At 41.1% G+C, this 16,405-nt stretch overlaps 1 protein-coding gene across 3 annotated transcripts in view; it reads right to left on the bottom strand.

The window, feature by feature from the left end:
- Positions 1 to 16,405, bottom strand: part of rabep1 (rabaptin, RAB GTPase binding effector protein 1) — a 142,653-nt gene that overhangs the window by 72,370 nt on the left and 53,878 nt on the right. For all 3 annotated transcript variants that reach the window (XM_072589292.1, XM_072589294.1, XM_072589293.1), the window contains exons 2-5: positions 14,577 to 14,708; positions 5,752 to 5,955; positions 4,710 to 4,870; positions 4,312 to 4,431 (exon numbers count right to left, since the gene is read on the bottom strand). In XM_072589292.1, the coding sequence (XP_072445393.1) occupies positions 4,312 to 4,431; positions 4,710 to 4,870; positions 5,752 to 5,955; positions 14,577 to 14,708 (617 nt within the window). The remainder of the gene's footprint in view (positions 1 to 4,311; positions 4,432 to 4,709; positions 4,871 to 5,751; positions 5,956 to 14,576; positions 14,709 to 16,405) is intronic.

Raw genomic sequence — 16,405 nt, 5'->3', positions numbered from 1 at the left:
GGAGGAGACATAGGTCACACACAGACCGCTAGGATCAACTGAACTCCTAGAAGAGTAAGAGAGCAGTAGGAGTATACTCAAAAGGAAAATCAGGATTCTAGAAGGACGGCATGGTGGCTCAGTGGTTAGCACTGCTGCCTCACAACACCAGGGACCCTGGGTTCAATTCTAGCCTCGGGCGATTATCTGTGTGGAGCTTGCACATTCTCTTCATGTCCGTGTGGATTTCCTCTGAGTGGTCCAGTTTCTTCCCACAGTCCAAAGATGTGCAGGTTAGGTGAATTGGCTATGCTAAATTGCCCAAACTGTTAGGTGCATTAGTCAGAGGAAAATGGGTCTGGGTTGGTTACCCTTTGGAGGGTCGGTGTGGTCTTGTTGGGCCAAAGGGCCTGTTTCCACACTGTAGGGAATCTAATGTAAAGTACATTAAGTACAAAGGCGTAACTGGGAGAGAATACGGTCCCTTTAGGATCAACAAGGCTGCATATGTGTGGAACCACAGGAGATTGATAAGATACTGAACATGTATTTCACGTCAGTATTTACTGTGGAGAAAGATATGGAAGCTAGAGAAGTTGGGCAAATAAATAGTGATATCTTGAAAAGTGTCCATTTTACAGAAGAAGTGGTGATGGACATTTTAAAACACCTGAAGGTGGATAAATGCCCAAGACTTGAACAGGTGTATCCCAGAATACTTTAAAAAGCTAGGGAAGACATTGCAGGCTACTTGCTAAGATAGTTAAAGTAACAGAGTCCTACAACACGGAGACAGGCTCTTTGGCCTAAACTGGTCCATGCCAATCAAAATGTCTGTCCACACTAACCCCATTTTCCTGCACTTGGTCCATATCCTTCTACTCTTTTCCTTTCCATGTATTTGTCCAAATGCCTTTTAAATATTATTAATGTACCGCCACAGTCAGTTTTGCTGGCAGCTCATTCCATATGCGTACCGCCCTCTGTGTAAAAAGTTGCCCCTCAGGTTCCCTTTTATTCTTACCCCTCTAACCTTAAACTGATGCCCTCTAGTCCTCAATTCCCCAACCCTGTAAAAAAGATTGAGTGCATTCACACTATCCATATCTCTCATGATCTTATATACTTCTAGAAGGTCGCCCCTCAGTCTCCTACACTGTAAAGAAAAAGGTCCTAGCTTGTCCAACCTCTCCCTATAACTCAGACCATTGCATCCAAGCAACATCCTTGCAAATTTCATCTGCACTCTTTCCAGTTTAATAACATTCTTCCTATAACAAGGTGATCAAAACTGAACACAATACTCCATGTACAACCGCACCAATGTCCTGTGAAACTGCAACATAACTTCCCAACTTCTATACTCAATACCCTGACTGATGAAGTCCAGTATAGTGAGAAAAAGAACAGAAAATGACATCACCACAGAAAATGACATCACCACAGAAAATGACATCACTGACCCATGGAAATCTAAACACATAAATAGAAAGCAGGTCATAGCACCAGTGCTTCACCAGAAGCTCACAGATGATGTTACCTACTATGGTGATGAAACGTCTGAAACCTTCCAGCTCAGTGAACAAACTTACATTTAGAAGCTCAAACTACACTACAAACCTTTTCAAAACTCGCTAACACATATGGGCGCAATATGCTAAAACTTGCCCAAAAATGGGTGTTGTATTTTGTAAGGTTAATAGAAGGGCCATGGAGAGTGTTCCCAAACAAACGGTCCTAGTGGTGCAGATGCATAGTTTCATCAAAGTGGAGTCATAAACAGATAGGATGAAGACGACAATGTTTGGCATACTTTCCTTCATTGGTCAGTGCATTAAGTATATGAGTTATGATATCATGCTGCAGATGTACAGAACATTATTAAGATTAGAATGGTGCTGGAAAAGCACAGCAGGTCAGGCAGCATCTGAGGAGCAGGAATATTGACATTTTGGGCAGGAGCCCTTCATCAGGAATGAAGGGCTGATGAAGGGCTACTGCCCGAAACATCGATTTTCCTGCTCCTTGGATACTGCCTGACCTGCTGTGCTTTTCCAGCACCACTCTAATCTTGACTCTATTCTCCAGCATCTGCAGTCCTCACTTTCGCCCAGAACATTGGTTAGGCCACTTTTAGAATATTGCATTCAATTTTGGTCTCCCTGCTATAGGAAAGATGTTCTTCAACTTGAAAGGGTGCTGAAAAGATTTACATGAATGTTGCTGGAAATACAGAGGTTAAACTATAGGGTGCGGCTGAATAAGGTGGGGCTTTTTTCCCTGGAGTGTTGGAGGCTGAGGAGTGACCTTGTGAACATTTAAAAAATCATCAGGTGGCTTTTTTCTCAGGGTAGGGGAGTACAAAATTAGAGGGCATAGGTTTAAGGTGAAAGGAGAAAGATTTAAAAGGGGCTTAAGGTGCAACGTTTTCCATGCAGAGGGTAGAACATGTATGGATTGAGCTGCCAGAAGTAGTGGTGGAGATGAGTACAACTATAACATTTAAAAGGCATCTGGATCAGTACATGAATATCAAGGGTTTGGAGGGATATGGACCAAGTGTTGGAAAATGGGACTCGATCAGTTTAGGACATGGATGAGTTGAGCCAATGTGTCTTTTTCCATTCTGTATAACTTTATGACTGCATGGCTTTGTGAAGAAAAGAAAATCATGTCTAAAGAATTTATTCCAGCTCTTTGAGGAAGTAGATGTGTAATGTGTGAAGGGCAACTGCTATATACACTGTGGAATGCAGAAGGCTTTTGGTAAAGTGTGACATCAAGGATTATTGTGGAAAATAAGGGCTCATGGGACTAACATGTTGGTATGGAAAGAAGATTGGCTGGCTAAAAGGTAGACATAAATAATTTTACCAATTGGCAAGATCTAACAAGTAATGAGCCACAGGGATCAGTGCTGGGGCCTCAATGTTTTACAATTTCTGTAATGATCTGGATGAAGGGACTGAAGGTATTGCTGAGAGATACAGAGAGACCTCATTAACATTCCCACTAAACTGTGCACACAACCACAGCTGCTCCAATCAGTTGCCATGCCGATCTCAGCAGTTCCAGAAGTTGCTACCCCACATGAGCCTTGAAGGTCCGTACAGTGGATAATAAAACTAGTGGGAACATTGGAACTTGGTGTTCTGGGTCATGAATCATTGAAGGTTAGTATGCAGGTACAGCAAGCAATTAGGATAGCTAATAAAATGTTATTATTCATTCAAAGGAACTGAATACGAGAAAAGAAAGGCTATGCTTCAATTACACAGGGCGTTAGTGAGACACTATCTGAACCCATAACTGTGTTAGTCCCCTTAATTAAACGAGGATGTAAATGCAGTGGTAATAGTTCAGAGAATGCTCACAAGACTAATACCAAGGGTTGGGTTGGCTTTGAGGAAATGTTGGACAAACTAGGCTTGTAGCTGGAGTTGAGAAGAGTAAGAGGTGATTTGCTTGAAGCTTAGGAGATCTTGAGTAGTCTTAATGGGGTGTAGGTGGAAAAGACACTTACTCCTGTGGGAGAATCCAGAACTAGGAGTTATTGTTTACCGATAAAGAATCACCTTTTTAAAGGCAGAGATGAGGAGAACCTTTTCCCCATGAGTTGCCATATGTCCTTGGCAATGTTCTCCGATTGGCATTGGCATGTTGATTGTGGTATTGTGTTCTGGTTCCAGACATTGCTGATGCATACAGGTCTCAGAGGTCTGCGCAGTCAGAAAGAAAGGACCACTGGTCCTTGTAACTCTCTTCCACAAAGGCAGTGGAGTAAGTCTTTCAATATTTTTAAGGTGGTGGATTCTTAACCTTCACCTCCTTGTATGTTATCAGAGTAGGTGAGAATACGGAGCAATGAATCAGCCGAGATCTTATTGAATGGCAGAGCGGGCTTAAAGGGTTAAGTGGCCTACTCTTGCTCCTAATATATATACTTGCATACAATGCAAACATGTACATACATACAATGGTTACTGACTCTCCTGTCAACGCAAACAACTTCTCCCTACACTCTGTCAAAACCTTTCCACTTGAACTTCTGTATTAAGTCTATACTTAATCTTTCCTGCTGCCAAGAGAACCATCCCAGTTTCTCGAGTCTCTCCATATAACTTAAGTTCATCAACTCTGGGATTAATCTAGCAAGTCTACTCTACACCCTCTCCAATTGCATAAGCTTTGTTCCAAATTTGACTGTATTTAGCATCTTTTATGTTCAAAGTACATCACAAAGTTCTAAATAAATATAAATAACTCTAAAGTATAGTCATTGTTATAAAGGTAAAACCAAGTATTTTGATTACGCGGACTTTTACGACACACCTTTGAGGCTTCTAGTTCTTTGACTTTTTCCTCAGCTGTTGACAGCTTTTCTTTGAGAGCTGCTATCTCCTTCTCCATGGGCACTACCACTGACCGCAACTTCTCAGCATCTTCCTGAGCCTGTTCATTGAAATAAATTTATAATTATTGTGACTGTCTCTACTTTGAGAGCTAATAAATAAATAAATACACAGCCAAGGCTCCAATACGTACTCCAAATCACCCCCAACAAAATGTCACATGCAAAATGTGTAATTGGCTTGGAAATAATTTAATTGAAACAAATTTTATACCAAATTATTGCCTTGCATAACTAAGACTGCTTTAGATTATTCCCCATTCCACATTTCATGATCAACATCACTATCATTTCAAGATTTACAGCTGAACATACTCACTTTCTTCATGTCATTTTCCAAGCTGTCTTCTTCACGTCTTTCAGACAATTGCCTCCTTAGGTCAGCCAACTCACGTTCCATTACTTCCTTGTACTGCCCCCATTGAGTGCGTTCCTGCTCCAGCCGCTGATGAAATTGAATCTCATACTCTCTCACGGTCTCTGCAGCAGAGATAGAACACAGATCAAAAGGCACCTCTTACAAACTTTACCCAGCTTTCCTCCTAGTTCAACAAGAAACACCAAGAAGCAGAATCAAATGGTTTCAGTCAGATAACTCAAATATAGAAGTTGTTATTATTTAATCCAGTGGCAAAAATGAACAGCTTTTAATTATTGAAATCATCCAAACCACAGCTAATTGACAGGAACAGAGGGACTAAGTCATGGCTCAGTGTGACCAAGATTGCACTTGGAGTGATGGGGTGAAGAAGGCCAGCGAGGACAAGTAGTGCTTGTGAAGCAGAGATTTGATAGCCTATTTGGCCTCAAAGAGATTCAAGGTTAACTCCTATAACAATGCAATTATAAAATCACAACTAAAAGAGTTAACAGCATCATGGAAACTTATGGGAGTGTCAATCAGGGTTCATTTGTTAGCAATTGCCCAATTAACCACCCTCTGAAAATGGCCTGCTAAGTGTCAACTGCATTTCTGTGATTATGAAGTTTCAGAATAATATTCAGTCAAAGTTGTCACAAATAATGGGTGGAATGTAAGAGGTGATCAGGTGATCATAAAAGAAAGAACTGTGAATGCTGGCGATCCGAGACAAGTAAAAATAGAAATTGCTGGAGAAACTCAGCGGGTCTGGCAGGATTTGTGGACAGAAAACAGACTTAACACTGAGTTCCATGAGTTTTCTTAAGAAGTTCTGAAAGAGGATCACTGGATTCACTCTGTTTTCTCTCTATAGATGCTGCTGAGTTTCTCCTGCAATTACTGTTTTTGTTTGTTTCAGCCCAGATAGATCCCTGCTTCAGTGAGTTCAGAGAGAAAAGGGAAGATAACCTACATAGGAGAAAGGAATTTTATTCATTACCTTTCATTATAGCCTGCATTGAAGCAACTTCTTCTTGCCACTGCTTCTTTACGTCATTGATTGCTTCCTGCTTGGTGGTCTCGGAAACTGTAGCTACAGCTTTAATGTTCTCCATGTCAGCCGTTGCCTCCATGAGTTGGACTTGCAGCCGAGTAACATCACCTTCTGCTGACTGTAACGCAACATTCTGCCGCTTCAACTCCTCTAAACAAGCCAAGATTAATTTTCAGTGTTGACATTAAAACCTCATGGATTAAAAAGTCCCCATAATACTCAACAAGTTTGCAAGGACACATGAAAAGAAACTCAATCCAATTTGTGGGCTGCCAGAATTCTGCTGTTTCATAGGCAGCACTTGGGTTCATTCGTAACTATGGTGATGTAATCATAAGCAGCTTACCTTCCAGGTATCCAGGTAACCCTTCTGGAGCAATAACAATACTAGTGCAGATAAGTTCATATCAAATGCAAGCACACAATTCCAAAGTACTAATCAAAGTTAAGCATTATACAAAGGCTGTGAAGTATAACAAAAAAAGTTCTTAGAAATTAAATCTCAAACATTAAAAGGAAAACAAAGTTTAGATTTTATGACTGAGGCTTTAAAAAAACTTTTTAAAAAACTGACTGATAGACAAAAAAAAAGTTTAGAGGACCTGGCGGAACTAAAACTGAGCATTAATGCGTAGGTTATCAGTGAGTAAATGCTACTTGGTAGCTTTTTCAATGACACTGTCCATCACTTTAATTAAAATTGAGAGTAGAATAATGGGCAGTAATTGGCCAAGTTGAATTGCCATGCTTATGTGTCCAGGATGTACCTGAGAAACTGTCCACATTACCCAACAAGTGCCAGTTGTGTGGCTGTACTGTAACACAGGAGCTGTGGATACGTCTGCCTTCAGTAATATTGCTGGAATGTTCTCAGGGCCTATGGCTTTTTCAGTAACTAGTGTCTTCAGCTGTTTCGCCATATCATGTGGAGTGTTTGAAATTTCCTGAAGGTTGATACTGGGGTCCTCAAAAAGAGCAGAAATGGATCATTCACTTGACACTTCTGACTTGTAATGTTTATAAATACCTTGTCTTTCACAATCATGAGCTGGGCTCCTCTGTCATTTAGGATGGGGATATTTGTAGGGCCCCTTACTCCAGTGAGATGTTTTATTGGCCATCGCCATTCATGGACTGGATGTGGCAGAGCGTAGATCTCATCCATTGGATGTGGGGTCACTTAGCACTGTCTATTGCATGTTGTTTGCACTGCTTGGCATGCAAGTCACAAGTACAGTCACGAACATATGCATCTACTAGAACTGGTATGTGAAGGAAGAGGACAAAGGGAAGGGAGATGGTGTTTAGATGGTAATCTGCAGGATTCTGTGCCCATCTCTGATCTGATACCATGAGATTTCATGGGGTCTGGAATCAATGTTGACGATTCCCAAAGCAACTTCCTTCTGACTAGATACCAGACACTGCAGTGCTGGTGTCAGGGGCACTGTCTATAAGGCATGAGTCCACGATAATGACTGTCAAACTCTTGCATGACTAGTCTGTGGGATGTCTCCCCCAATTTTGGCACAAGTCCCTATTTGGCACTAAGGAGGACATCGTTGAACCAAAAAAGGTTTGACATTGTCATTTGCGGTTCTTTTGTCAATCCAGGTGGTAATCCTGTTTCATTCCTTTTATCAGATTTTACAGCAATTAGGTACAACTGAGTAGCTTGCTAGGCCATTTCAGAGGTCATTCAAGACTCAATGACATTGTTCTGGATCTGGAGTCACATATAGGCCAATTAAAGACAGCAAAATGTCTTTCTCTAAAGGGCGTTAGTGAAACAGATGAGTTTTCACAACTATCAAAAGTAGTTTCATGGAATTAGACTAACTTTTAATTCATATTTGTTAAGTGATTACAAATTTCACTCTGTATATTTAACCATGTTTCCAGAACATTAGGCTGGGTTTCTGGATTACTAATCCAATGACAATACTACTGCAGCAACACAGTCCACAATGCCAAGTAGATGTCAGTGTTGTAATTGTACTAGGATTTGGCTAGTTCCGCCACACATTTGGCAGGCCCTATATTTCTTGATAGCATGTGCAATGATTCAAATCAGCTGAAGACTGGGACTGTGATGTGGGGATCTCAGGAGGCATTGACGTGTATTTCATGTACTTCAGCCTTGTACCTTACACTGATGCCCTATGTTCCCTCATCATTGAAGGTGAGGATATTTCTGGAGTCACTTCCTCATGTTGGTTGTTAATTGTCCATCACTCTCATAAATGTGAAAGTTAGGCGCAGATACAGCACACTCAGCCCCTTGAGCCTGCACTGCCATTTAAGAAGTTCTTGGTTGCCTTTCACTTCCTATAAATAATCTAACTCTGCCTTATACAAACAATTAGACTGGTAAGACTGCACACAGAAGGTGGCACAGTGGCTGACTGGGTAGCACTGCTTGTCTCACAGCGCCCAGGCTACTGTCTGTGCAAAGTTTACATATTCTTCCCGTGTATGCATGGATTTCCTCCAGACGCTCCAGTTTCCTCTCACAATCTAAAGGTGTGCATGTTAGGTGGATTGATCATGCTGAAAGCCCATAGTGTCCAGGGATGTGCAGATTAGCCACTGGAGATATAGAGCTGCAGGGAAAGGATGAGGGATAGATCTGGGTCAGGTGCTCTTCGGAGAGTTGGTGTGTACTTGATGGGCCAAACGCTTCCACACTGTAGGGATTCTATGATTTATGCAGAGCTTTGCAAGTAATCCCGAAAATACAATAAGACGTCATAATTCTTCTCGGCATTTAGTACTATCTTCATGGCTACTTTCTGTTGGCTATCGCTCACTGTCACTTGCAAGTCAAAAAATTGTTGTTCTTATCCCATCCCAAAGAACCAAGTACACAAACCTGGCTGAATTTCCAGCACAGTCTGGAGAGCGATTATTTATCTTTGAACTATTATCACTAAACGAGGACAACAGCCATTGGGACTTTGCTGAATGCGAATTGGCCGTTTTCCCCATATTATTGCAGTACCCATATTTCAAAGTACTGATCAGGTGTTGAAATACTTTGATCCATTCTGATGTTGTAAACATGATATATAAATGAAAGTTTTTTGTTTTCTTTAATGATCAATCAGTCCATCCTAGATTTGAGATAATAGATACAAAAAAGCAAGTGGTTTCAGGGTTGAACTCATCTCTGCAGATCAGTGGACTGCAGTGTAGGGGTCAGGGAGTTGAGGGTGTAGGGGTAGCTGGTGGTGCTGATTGGTGTCGACTGCTTGCCAAATTTATTCCAATGAGGGCAGAGGATCATCCCTGTATCTTTCTCTTTAAACATGTAACCATAAATTTATGCCAGTTATCAGACACTATCAGATTCAGGCCTCTCACTTTCCAGAAAAATATAAGACGACCTGGTTGCCAAGGCAGGGCAACAGGGAATGAAAACTATATAACGTAGAGTGGGTAGAAGGGGGAAAAAGACATTAAAAGGGGTTTTAAATATTTCTCCCCTACTTTTCACATAACTCTCAGAATATTTTCCAAGACTTTTACTTATGCTTCTCCTTCCATTTAAGGAGGTATGAGATTCAAAATACAGGGTCTCCAAGTTAAGACAGAAATGAGGAGGAAATTATTCTTCAGAAGATTGTTGGCCCTTGGATTTCTCTTCTCCGGTGAACAATGGAGAGTGGGTCATTGAATATATTCAAGGTGGAGTTAGGTAGATTTTGGACTGATCAGGAAATGGAAGATTATGATAGGTTTAGGAAAGTGAGAGGGCAGAATGGCCTACTCTACTCCTATTTCTTATGAATTTTTTAATACATTTGTCACTGATTTAGATGTGTAGTTCTTCATTGAACCATCAAAAGGAATATCAAATTTGTTCAGACAATTGTCTTCAAACATTCATAATCACTTCACGCACTACCACAGCATCATAACAACTGGAAACAAATTTCAAGATCAAATTATCTTCCATCTTTCAAGGATCAGCATAATGACAGTGGAGTTTTTTGCTAATATACACAGAACTAAAATAGTAAACAGAAGTAATTAGCAGTGACAAACAAGCTAACACTTGAGTGGACTGATAGGAAAGCAAGTCATTAGTTGTCAGCCACAGGAGATGGGGGAGAAACTAAACAAGTATTTTGCATCAGTGTTTACTGTGGAAAAGGACATGGAAGATATAGAATGTGGGGAAATAGATGGTGACATCTTGAAAAATGTTCATATTACAGAGGTGATGGTGCTGGATGTCTTAAAACGCATAAAAATGGATAAATCCCCAGGACCTGATCAGGTGTACCCTAGAACTCTGTGGGAAGCTAGGAAAGTGATTGCTGGGCCCCTTGCTGAGATATTTGTATCATCGATAGTCACAGGTGAGGTGCTGGAAGACTGGAGGTTGGCTAACGTGGTGCCACTGTTTAAGAAGGGTGGTAAGGACAAGCCAGGGAACGATAGACCAGTGAGCCTGATGTCGATGGTGGGCAAGTTGTTGGGAGGGAATCCTGAGGGACAGGATGTACATGTATTTGGATAGGCAAGGGCTGATTAGGGATAGTCCACGTGGCTTTGTGTGTGGGAAATCATTTCTCACAAACTTGATTGAGTTTCTTGAAGAAGTAACAAAGAGGATTGATGAAAGTAGAGTGATCTATATGGACTTCAGTAAGGTGTTCGACAAGGTTCCTCATGGTTAACTGGTTAACAAGGTTAGATCTAATGTAATACAGTGGGAACTAGCCATTTGGATATAGAACTGGCTCAATGGTAGAAGTGATGTGGAGGTGCTGGCGTTGGACTGGGGTTTAACTGGACAAAGTTCAAAATCATGCTACACCAGATTAGAGTCTTAAACTTTCAGAGCGGCGCTCTTTCATCAGGTAGCTGTGGAGCAGGATCATAAGACACATAATGTAAGGTAAAAGATTACAGTGTCATGCAACTGAGATGATATATTGGACAAGGAGAAAGTGAGGACTGCAGATGCTGGAGATCAGAGCTGAAAATGTGTTGCTGGAAAAGCGCAGCAGGTCAAGCAGCATCCAAAATGTCGATTCTCCTGTTCCTTGGATGCTGTCTGACCTGCTGCGCTTTTCCAGCAACACATTTTCAGTTCAGATATATTGGACAAACCTAGATTGCTGTTAAGTCTTTCATCTTTTAGAGTGGATTGCAGGTTTTGGTTCATTAATATGTTAAAACCCAGAACTTCTTCGAAGTCACATTCTCAAGATAACATAGGGTTGTATTAAAAAAGGTGACCTCTCAGCTCAGACAATGCATTAAAGGTGTGAGGTTGGAGTCTGTCTGTATTCCAATCTTGAATCAGACTGGCTCTAATTCCAAAGTAGGAATTTATAAAATGTTGCGTGGATTGGTTGCCTGCAGGTTGTGTGCTTTATGAGGAAAATAGAATGTACCTGCAACTTGGTGTTATGTAATTTTTAACTTTGAAGGTGGAAGACAGAAGGTAGTGGTGGAGGGTTGCCTTTCAGACTGGAGGCCTGTGATCAGTGGTGTGCCACAAGGAACAGTGCCGAGTCCACTGCTTTTCCTATTTCACACAAATGATTTGGATGTGAACATAGGAGTGTAGTTAGTAAGTTTGCAGGTGACACCAAAATTGGAGGTGAAGTGGACAGCGAGGTGGGTTACCTCAGAGTACGACAGGATCTTGATCTGTTGGGTCAATGGGCTGAGAAGTGGCAGATGGCGTTTAATTTAGATAAATGGGAGGTGCTGCATTTTGGAAAGGCAAATCAGGGCAGGACTTAATGGTAAGGTCCTGGGGAGTGTTGCTGAACAAAGGGACCTTGGAGTACAGGTTCATAGTTTCTTGAAAGCAGAGGCGCAGGTAGATAGGACAGAGAAGGTGGCATTTGGTATGCTTTCCTTTACTGATCAGAGCATCGAGTACCGCAGTTGGGAGATCAGGTTTTGGCTATACAGGACATTGGTTAGGCCACTTTTGGAATATTGTGTGCAATTCTGGTCTCTCTCCTGTCTGAAGGACATTATGAAACTTGAAAGGGTCAGAAAAGATTTACAAGGATGCTGCCCGGGTTGGAGGATTTGAGCTACAGGGAGAGGCTGAATAGACTGGGGCTGTTTTCCCTGGAGTGTCGGAGGCTGAGGTTTATAAAATCATGAGGGGCATGGATAGGGTAAATAGACAAGGTCGTTTCCCTGAATTAAACAATGTAGATTTAGGGTGAGAGGGGAAAATTTTAAAAAGGACCTAAGGGGCAACGTTTTCACACAGAGGGTGCTGAGTGTATGAAATGAGCTGACAGGGGAAGTGGTAAATTACAACATTTAAAAGGCATCTGGATGGGTACATGAATAGGAAGAGTGTAGAGGGATATGGGCCAGGTGCTGGCAAATGAGACTAGATTAGGTTAGGATATCAGGTCGGCAAGGACAGGTTGGACCAAATGTTGTAATTTAGATTAGATTACTTACAGTGTGGAAACAGGCCCTTTGGCCCAACAAGTCCACACCGACCCGCTGAAGTGTAACCCACCCAGACCCATTCCCCTACATTTACCCCTTCACCTAATACTATGGGCAATTTAGCATGGCCAATTCACGTAACCTGCACATCTTTATGATTGTGGGAGGAAACCGGAGCACCCGGAGGAAACCCACGCAGACATGGGGAGAATGTGCAAACTCCACACAGTCAGTTGCCCGAGGCTGGAATCGAACCCGGGTCCTTGGCAATGTTAGGCAGCAGAGCTAACCACTGTGTCATTGTGCCGCCTAATTTCAACATTAACAGCTCACGTTGAGACATTAGGCTACAGTCATCAACATCTGGCTTTTATACAGCACATTTAAGTAGTAATCTCAAAGCACTTTATAGAATGTTTTCAAACACAATTTAACACAATGATATTAAGACAGCTTTTGGTCAAAGTAGGAGGCTTTAAGGACTCTCTTTTCTATTCATATGAAGTTAGAGATAGATAATTTCAGAATTTATGGTTTATGTAACTACAGCTATACCTGCCAATGACGGGATAAACAAACTCAGAGGTCACAAAGGCCAGGGTGGAAATAGTGCAGAGTGTTGTAGAGCTGGAGTTCAACTCATGAATACAATTATAGGTGAGGTGATGTTCGAACGAGATCTGATGTAGATTGGAAAGCAGAGGAATTGGTGTAAGTAAAAAAAAAATCAAAAGTTTGAATAAGTTGAAGTTCATAAAAGTTTTTTAAAATTACTCGTCTGCAAACATCCAGACATTTCCCGGCTAGACAGAATGAAATAAACAAAGCACGAGATGCTTGCATAGACAAATTTCATCTAATCCCAATTTGTCTGAAAATGCTTGATTTTGACTCCCTTATATGGAGAGCTCAGGGAGATCAACTCATTTCAAATAATATATTTTCCATTTGCATCAGCTCATCTGGTCTTCCTTTGTGCTTCATCTGCTCTATTTTTAAAATTTTACGTTCATCAAATACCCTCATATTATTCAATCCTAATAAAAACTTTAAGGTGTTTGTAATTTTTCAGATGACAGAACCCATCTGAGATAGAAGCAAAACTACACTGTCATTCCATCTGCTCCAAAGCTAACACTGTGCCTCAAGTTCAGAATTAATACAGCACAGAGGGAGGCTATTCAATCGGTCATGCCTGCATCAAACTCCGTATGAGCAAATGAACCTAGCGACACACTCTTGCATTCTCCCTACAGCTTTGCAATCTTCTTTTTCAAGTAAGCATTCCTCTGAGTGTCAAGATTGAATCCACTGACACCACACTCTTAGGTAGCCTATTCCAGACCTGAATGACTCTGTATGAAAAACATTTGCCTCATGTCATCATTGCTTCTTTTGCCTAAAATCTCTGTCCTCTCGTTCTTGATCCTTCAACTACTCTGTCCAGATCCCATATCATTTCAAAAACCTTGACAAAAATCTCTCAACTTTCTCTTTCCAATCTATCTACCTTTCCAACCTATCTGCATAACCAAATTTCCTCTCCCTAGAAGCCTTTTTGTGATTCTTTACTGCATCCCTTTGTAACGCTATTATGCACTGAACTGGATGCAATATTCCAGTCCAGATTAAAAAAGTGTTTTGTACAACTTTCTTGCTGTTATACTCCATATACCTAGTAATAAACAGAGCAAGTTGTATGCTTTATTAAACAAACGCTCAACCTGTCCTGCCACCTTCAGCGATTATGCAGATATACAGGCTGGTGCCACTGCTCCTCCACTCCCTGTGGAATAACACCCTTCCTGCCTTTTCCAAGTTGTTTCTAGAAGTTAAGAGGAAAACACCAATCTGTTTCTAATCATATGAAGTGCAGGCAGCATCCGAGGAGCAGGAAAATTGACGTTTCGGGCAAAAGCCCATCATCAGGAAACATCCTAATGCTTCCTGATTAAGGGCTTTTGCCCAAAACATCGATTTTCCTGCTCCTTGGATGCTGCCTGAACTGTTGTGCTTTTCTAGCACCACTCTAATCTAGAATTTGGTTTCCAGCATTTACAGTCATGGTTTTTATCTAATCATATGAAGTACAACCTTTAAAAAGACAAAAATACAAACCAGGAATCATTAAGTAAATTGAGCACCTTTTTAGTTGACATCTAATTCTTAACTTCACACAGTTCTCAAACGTAGATTCTTTTAAGTGACAAACAGTATCTGTTCCTCAACATTGCCACATCTAAACCTTTCATTAGGAGCAATTTCGAATCCTGGTTAATTCACCAGGGGGAATGTGCAAATCATTTGTCAATATATAAGTAACTTCTAACCTTCTTTCGCGAGGTACAGCTCCTTGAATTTTGCCCTTTTCTGGTTAAACTCGAATTCCAACTGCTGCTTTGTTCGCAAGAAATCAGCCTCGGCCTTTTCCAACTCAGCTAAGCGCTGCCGAAGTTTTGCGACTGGAAGACAAACAGGATAGCCAGATAAACAAGACATCACGAACAACTGGTTGAACCGTGCAGGAAGCCAACTCCAAACACATCAACACTTACAAAACCAGTTCTGCTGAAACAGGTGGAATGTGACCATTCTCAAAAATATCAGAAGAAAACCGGAATGGTCAGAATGAGTTCACTTCCAATGAAGATATATTTAGCCAGGTTATAATCCACAGATGTACAACTCAACGACTAAAACAGTGATCAGAAATGGTTTTAGCAAGTGCCCAATGGTGGAAACTAAATAAAAACCATTTCAAATAATCATTTCATAATGTTAAAAAAAACCCTATGGAAGTGAAATCGACCCTTTCAAACCAAATACGCAACTACCAATTTTTTTTTCTGGTTTTAAAAAGGAGGAAACTTTGGGAGCTTTTGCAGAGCTTAAGTACAAAGTTTCTGTCTGATGTAAAAGTATTGACGTAATTTAATTTTCCTTTATGCCCGAGGCTAGTCTGAAATATGAGCACAGTGGAGATAATGATACTAAACAGGAGGGTGAAAGGAGTAATGACACTCAGAGGGGCCAGAGCATGGTTAGAGGATCCATGTGACTTTAGCAGGGAAGGAGGTTGGTGGTGAGCTAGATGTCGCTATGCTTACTTGAAGGAAAAGGATTGGTGCTGGGTCCACTTACTCAATTTACTCATTTAAACGATATGGATGAGAACATAAGAGGTATGTTGGTAAGTTGACACCAAAGGATGAAATCAAAATTGTTGGTATAGTGGACAGTGTCAAAACCACAACACAAGGTTATAGTCTAACAGGTTTAATTGGAAGCACTAGCTTTTGGAGCACTGCTCCTTCATCAGGTGGTTGCTGAAGGAGCACCTCATGCAGCAGCGCTCCAAAAGCTAGTGCTTCCAAATAAACCTATAGGATTACAACCTGGTGTTGGATGATTTTTAACAGAGATCATAGGCAGACAGATCAAAGGATCATACAATTGGTATAAATGGAGTGAACAAATCTAAAACGGCTGATGGAGAACTCTGTTAGAAAGGAGATGCAAGTTTAGATTGATAAAGGTGCAAATTCAGAATGTTTCAAGTCACTGCCCCGAGATAGTCAAAGGTTATCAGTGTCTGCCTAACTTTCCAAACTTCAGTCAGGCAGAGATACAAAAGGGGGAATCTTGAGTCAAACACTGGACCGTAGATGTGAGGCCTCATTCAGAAACTGCCTCAGAGTTTTAAACCAGGTTGGCCTTATTCCAAAAGCATGAATTTATAAAAATGCCACAGTAACTGTGACTACAAATTGTGTGCATCTTTTAAGAAAATAGAATGTATCTGCAAATAAACAGTGACCGGTGCTGGGTCCTCTACTTTTTGTCATTTACATAAATGATTTGGATGTGAGTATAAGAGGTATAGTTAGTAAGTTTGCAGGTGACACCAAAATTGGAGGTGTCCAACATCTTCAGGTTACAACAGGATCTTGACTAGATGGGCCAATGGGCCGAAAAGTGGCAGATGGAGTTTAATTCAGATAAATGCGAGGTGCTGCATTTTGGGAAAGCAAATCTTAGCAGAAATTATACACTTAATGGTAAGGTCCTAGGGAGTGTTGCTGAACAAAGAGACCTTGGTGTGCAGATTCATAGCTCCTTGAAAGTGGAGTCGCAGGTAGATAGGATAGTGAAGAAGGCG

This window comes from Chiloscyllium punctatum, chromosome 19, assembly GCF_047496795.1.
Source record: "Chiloscyllium punctatum isolate Juve2018m chromosome 19, sChiPun1.3, whole genome shotgun sequence".
Lineage (NCBI taxonomy): Eukaryota > Metazoa > Chordata > Chondrichthyes > Orectolobiformes > Hemiscylliidae > Chiloscyllium > Chiloscyllium punctatum.
This window is presented reverse-complemented; position numbering and strand designations above follow the sequence as displayed.